This window comes from Chanos chanos, chromosome 3 (genome assembly GCF_902362185.1).
Source record: "Chanos chanos chromosome 3, fChaCha1.1, whole genome shotgun sequence".
In the NCBI taxonomy this organism is placed as follows: Eukaryota; Metazoa; Chordata; class Actinopteri; order Gonorynchiformes; family Chanidae; genus Chanos; species Chanos chanos.
The window spans coordinates 56731752-56738325 of NC_044497.1; the positions used below are offsets into that span (position 1 = coordinate 56731752).

Sequence of the window (6574 nt, forward strand, 5' to 3'; positions counted from 1 at the left end):
CCTATGAGGAGGTGACGAGTCTTCCGAGGAGACCACGACACATGCGGGGGCTTCCAGAGGGCCCACCCAGGACCCAAACCACTCCACCGCCTGTTTTGATGACTGTACGGAGCCAAGCCATGCAGCGACACACAGTGTTTCTTTTTTTTTTTTTTTTTATTGTTTGTTTGTATTTTTTAAATCATCTTTAAAGGGGTTGCCAAGTCAAGGACGAGGGGGTATACACCGCTCTGGCATGACACGAGGTCTGTGGGGAGTTATGGAGATCTAGCAGGAAACGCAGAAAGAGGAGGAAGTGAGATCTGTCTGCTGGTTATCCTCATGCTCCCACAGCGCCCCCCCCCCCCCCCCCCCCCCCCCCCAACACCGCCTCCTCCTCTGCCCTGCAGCGTTTCTGAAAGATTGACTTGTAATTATGTATTTATGGCACTCTTGACGTTACATCTCTGGCACTGCACACTACTTGAGAGCTGTACATAATTATTAGAAGGAACTGACATTAATGTTTCATCTGCCACAAACTTTGCTAAATTATATTACGGTGAAAACAGGCACGGATCTAGCCTTTGTTTGCCTTACGTGGTGAAATTGAAGGGACAACATTGAACAAATAAACCTCTATTAAGGTGACGTCTCTGTTTTGTTTGTTCGCTTTGTTTGTTTAATGGCCTGTCTCTAATAATAATTGGGGTTTTTTCCTTTAATTGAATTCATTCCTTAACTCGTGATGGATATAGACATAATTAAAAGCGTATTTACCGCATCAGTTTATGACGCAGGAAGCAGTCCTTTTGGATGGACTGGTGTGTGTATGAGTGTTTCGAGAATGTGTTTGGTCTGGAATGTGCTGTCAAACATGTGGCAATGAAAAACTCAAACGATGTTTAATTTCATTTTAAAAAAAGAAAAAAAAGAACATGCATGGACGTTGACGCTCGACTTGATTATAGCCTACATGTCAAGAAACACCAGTCAGTACGCTGCGTATACTACTCTCCCGCTATTGAAAACATATGATAGACAGAAATATCATGCACAATAAAGAAATAAATAAAACTGTAAGAACTGAGTCACAAAAGACAGACGCACACTGATTGTTCTGGATTATTTGCCAGGACTGTTGTCTTATTGGTAAAGATCAAATTTGTTTAGAGGTATCTAGAGTTTGCTAGACGCGCGTGCGCGCGTGACAGTAATTTTAAATGACTAACATGTCAGGGGAAAGGCCGCGTGTAGGCTACCCCGCATTCGTTAATAAAGGCGTCTCCGTTAATGAAGGCAGGATAAAGTAAGAAATACATTAGACTGGGTATGAGGTCTGACGCACACACAGACTTTCAAGAAATCCTCTGGTTTGCATTTACACTAAGATTGTTTTCCCTTCGCGCTCAGGGTTTCCTAGTCCCTCGTAATGAAGCAGAGATAGAAATATATTTCTTCATAGAACATAACGTAGGCCCGTGCATTTTCGCACTGACGGCTGTTCAGTAAGCACCGCAAATGGATTTTTCTTATTTGAAAGTGTGCCTGCGTTGACCCGTTTTACTTCTCAAAACTAAAATTCAACTCCAAATCCGTCTCTAACTTTTTTGGAACAGACCGTTAGTCCGCTCTACAAGGCTTTAACTTTCCGGCCGCAGGTACTCGTAATCCTCCGTAGAGTGTGCCACTCAGTGATGATATCATACTGATGGATTACAGGATGGATTTTATTGTACTGGTTGCCATGTAATCAGATCAGGGGCCCAGGCGTACAAGTAGCCCACGAGGCTGTCTGCGTTGCTAGGTGATTATTCGGCTACACCTCCTCTTGAGAGCTTTGCTATTTCAGCCCTTTGCCGCACGGACTAATCACGTTTGCGCGTCAAGACAAATCAACCTTTGTCGTTGTTTTTTTTCCTTTTCTTTTTTTTAAATGTCAAATTATCCTCCTATTATTATTATTAGAATATTGTATTATGTGAAGGACCCTCAGCTACGTTACCTGCAAATTTAGTGGTCTAAGTCTGATTTAACCATATCTCTGAGTCGCGTGGCACACAGAAGTCTTTCAGGGCCAAGATTCGGACAGACGCGCTGATGAAAATGGGAGCACGAGCGCCTCCAGGTGGCTGATAGCCGTGGTGTTACAGGGGTTTGAGAATAATCTAGGTCAGGGTTCTCCTGAATCCTAGAGACCCAGAATGTCTTGCTGCTTTGAGCCTTCACCTCGTAATTAGAGTTGTGTGCACGTGCTCTGTGATCAGCCAGTGGTCGGTTGACATGGAAACCTGCAGATCTTCGACCCTTTTTAGACTGGATTGGTGGAACCCTGTTGTAGGTAGTGTTGGGGAAGGAATTGGTCTAATTAGGAGAGCGCTCACTGCTGTTTCAGTATGGAAGGTGGGCGAGTGGGTGGTTGGATGGATGGATGGATGGATGGATGGAGATTTGACTAGCTCATATTTTCATGGATAAATATGTTATCAGTACACAGTGCAAGAGATGCTGAAACATATTTTCAGTGATAACCAATAATACTGATGCTGACTTAAAGAGATGAGTCCATTTGAAGAAATAATGTGTGAGTGAATAGATAAATAAATAAAAGTTCATTTTCAGGTATGTGCACAGCCTCAAGGTGTGTAACTTTTATATATCTGTTTATTTATTGTTCATTTATTACACTGAAATGAATACATTTAAAATGTAATGTATTTTTCACAGAAGATAATGTTGAAACATATATAAAATTAGTATAAAATTTAAATGCTAAATGTATGTTTGCCCCATGTCTCTCAGCAAAATCCACTTTGCTGAGTCATTGCAAATTAGCAGTAACAAGAAGAAAAGAGGCTCAGATTTCCTGAAAACAAACAAAACAAAACAAACAAAAATATTACACAAAAATATATTTGAGAAGTGAGAGAGTTTACACCATGGTGTAAAAAAAAGAAAACGTTTCCCAATGGCTATTCTGAATTCTGAACCTCATCCGGATAAAAGTGAGCAACCACAACCTTTGTCCAGTAGAGGGAGGAAGTGAGGGAGGGCATAATTGGGCACACTGCCTCCTGTGTCCATCAGGAGGCGCTATTACGCCAGAGCCCACCCTCAGAGAGCACCGACCTCATACTGCGTTGATGAAATGCAGTCTTGGCTCACTCACTTGCTTTCTAAACACCCTGTTTGTAAATCACCCTACTGTACAATTTGGACTTTTTTTTTAGGCTATATTCACTGCCTTACCCCTTTTTCTCTGGAACATCGTCATGTTCAACATGATTCACTTACTCTAGGACAAAAAAACAAACAAAAATATATATTTTACTGGTTAGTGACAATCTATATAAGTTGACCACTAAATAAGCATCTATTGAGTTAAGGTTTTAACATTTGCGTGGTCCCAGGCCCAGCCTGAGAGATGACCCGAGACCTGCTCAGGGTCGACGCTCCCCCCCCCCCAGTCAGATTTTGGGCAGGAAGACCTTGAGAGGCTCGTTCTCATGCACCTTGTCCAGGAAGCCCAGGTTGAAGTAAGGGTAGAGTGTTTCGGTGAAGGTGTCTTTGAAGGTGTACAGGTGTGTCATGCTCTCTGCGTTATAGAAGGAGACCAGGCCTCTCTTGTAGTCCAGGTAGACCCCGATTCTAGCCAGAGGCTCCTCCAGGGAGAGCACAGTTGGAGGAGACGTCCCCGCCATATACTGGACTCCATAGGACAGGGACAGAGTCCAGAAGCCGTTGGTGGGTAAGGCTTTGATGACGCCCTTCCTGGCGACGGACTCGCGGGCCACTCCGACGGTCCAGACGGTGCTGCTGTACACTTCGATCTCCCAGTAGTGGCGTCCGTGCGTGAAGCCCTGGCTGCCCAGCAGAGAGAGGGCGGCATTGAACCTCTGGGGGTTGTCCTGGACGGCGCTGTTGAAGGTCTGATACCGGACGCAGGTGAGAGAGGACGTCAGGCTGAGCCAGGGGTTGGCCGTGCTCGAGTTAAAGGTGATGGCAGACGGAACTGTGGCGGGAAGAAACACAGGACATTAAACTGATTTGTTTGGCAGACACTTTGATCCACAGCGACTTCCAAGAGATGCAGAATACAGACCAAGTGTGTAGCAATTCAGTAGCTTTCTGAGGCATTAAGTGTGTTTGTATGTGGTCTTATTTTAAGTTCAGCATTAGACCAGATACAAATGCATGAAAAGTTATAGGAGAGTAAGGAAGTGAGTGACAGACTGATACGAGTGGGTCTGTCTCCCCATAATGACAAAGAATGAAGTATGAGTTCAAGGTTCAGTAATCTCTCTCTCTCTCTCTCTCTGGCTGCAGTGAAGAGAGTCTTAGTAATGAATGGAAGGCTTGTGCTTGAGTCATGCAGACCTGCGTTGACAGAACAGGAATGCTTGTTAAACACTTGCCATGGGAACGGCAGGGCGACCGGTGAATGCTGAGGCAGCCAGGAGGGTCGACCAAAGGTTAAGAGCGTTTACATATTTCAGCTTAGACCAGCAATCACTATAACTCAACACCCCCCCTCCCTCCCTCTCTCTCTCTCTCTCTCTCTCTCTCTCCCTCCCTCTGTCTCTCACTCTCTCTCTCTCCCTCTCTCTCTCTCTCTCTCTCTCTCCCTCCCTCTCTCTCCCTCTCCCTCTCTCTCTCTCTCTCTCTCCCTCTCTCTCTCTCTCTCTCTCTCTCTCTTTCTCCCTCCCTCTGTCTCTCACTCTCTCTCTCTCCCTCTCTCTCTCCCCCCCTCCCTCTCTCTCCCTCTCTCTCCCTCTCCCTCTCTCCCTCTCTCTCCCTCTCTCTCTCTCTCTCTCTCTCTCTCTCTCTCTATGTGTTGCCAGCGCTGTTGACTTTGTGCTTTCAGTCCTTCCTGTCTCGGCTGCTACTTCAAATTCAACTTTTTAGTCACAGTAACTCATTGGATGAAGGGACCAGAGGGTCGCTGGTTCGAATCCCAGGCAGGACACCTGTAGACACGGACTTAATGCCAGAGACCTGCTGCTTCTAATGTGTCTGACCTTCCTCTGCCTGCCAAGAGAAATAAAGCAAATCCACAATTCTGTCATCATATGAAAGCCCTGAGAAACAATGTTCTCAGCGCTCCTATTGTCTTTAAATACATTATATTTATACAATGTTTTTTTTTTTAATGTCAAATGGCTAATAAACAGAGCCTCTTGTGTCAAAGCAATAAAACACGATATAATGCCTGTTTAATTACTCATGAAATCAACTGTCCGCATAACTCCATCATTTAAACTAATTCAGTCAGACAGCACTGCATCCCATGACTCTGTCCCTCTGTGACGGAGAGGCCAGTCTGTCTGTGGACATGGGAAATGGGAAACAGTGGTTTATAATTTACTGCCGCAGAGTCAGACTCAGCCTAACAGACACTACCAGCAAAACCGCACTCGCAACTTCTGTAACTGATACATGTCACATGACGCACAGAGATTAGCGCTCATGGATGGCAGCCACTTAAGGAAACTGTTTGTACAAAATCATTTTACACAAACGCCTGAAAGTTCAAGACTTCAAAACAGCTTCTTCACACCTGGGTCCCCTGGTTACAGCCCATGGGCGTGGCTCTATGCTTTGTTTCCATTGGCCACAAGTGTCTTGAATGAGACATGTGACCCTGTGCTTTATTTCCATTGGCCACAAGTGTCTTGAATGAGCCATGTGACCTTGTGCTTTATTTCCATTGGCCACGTGTCTCACTTGAGAACCTGGTGGACAGCTGTGGTCTTATGTATGAACGTCTGAAACTGACAGTGTCCAGCGTACAGATGGGCAGATGTTTGAGTGAAAAGAAAGGGAGGTACCTGGGTAGATGCTTGATTTGAGAGACTTCCACACGCGGTACTGCAGGGGTCCAGCGAAACGGCCCTCGCACAGACTGGGTGGTGTGAGAGCCGGCTTCTCAAACTTCAGCGGCTGCCTGATAAAAAACAACAGAGCCCCCCCCCCCTGCGTTAAAACACTTAGGGACCCCCCTCCCCCCTTTCCTTTTTGATATATATAAATGACATAAAACATATTCCATGCCAACGACTAATTTCCCTCACCTTTGAAGCAGGGTCTTGATGTTCTGGGAAGAGAGAGGAAATGGAGAAAAAAGAAAAAGAGAGAGAGAGAGAGAGAGAGAGAGAGGGCAGAAGGGTGATTGGTTTGGCACTGCTTCCAAAGACAAAGCAAACTGTTTTCCACATGACATCAGCGTCTGAGAGCACTTTACTCCGACCAGCGGGATCTCTCCCCCGGACTGTGGGAAATCCCCGCTCCCTGTCTGAGCTCCACTAACACGCTCTCTCGCTCTCTCCCTCTCTCTCTCTCTCTCTCCCCAGGCCTGGAGTGAAGTCATCCTTTTATATCCTGCAGCTCCACCCAGATTAATCTGTCTGATCAGCATTGCACTTTTTCTCTCCTTATCTTTTCACTGCACGCTTTTAAATTTAGCCGATTTTTTTTCCCCTTTGTCTGTCTTAGAGCTTACATCAGCTCCTGAACGTGAAGCTAAGAAGAATCAGAAACGTGAGGAAGTCCGGTCCTGGCCTGTGGATGACTGTGCCCGTGGAGGCACCGTGCAGTT

General features: G+C 45.6%; 1 protein-coding gene across 1 annotated transcript in view; it reads right to left on the minus strand.

Moving 5' to 3' along the window:
- Positions 1-2935: 2935 nt before the first annotated feature.
- Positions 2936-6574, minus strand: part of trim69 (tripartite motif containing 69) — a gene marked incomplete at its 5' end in the record, with an annotated part of 6698 nt that continues 3059 nt past the window's right edge. The window contains 3 exons of the mRNA XM_030770174.1: positions 2936-3991; positions 5808-5923; positions 6051-6073. Coding sequence (XP_030626034.1) covers positions 3447-3991; positions 5808-5923; positions 6051-6073 — 684 coding nt within the window. The remainder of the gene's footprint in view (positions 3992-5807; positions 5924-6050; positions 6074-6574) is intronic.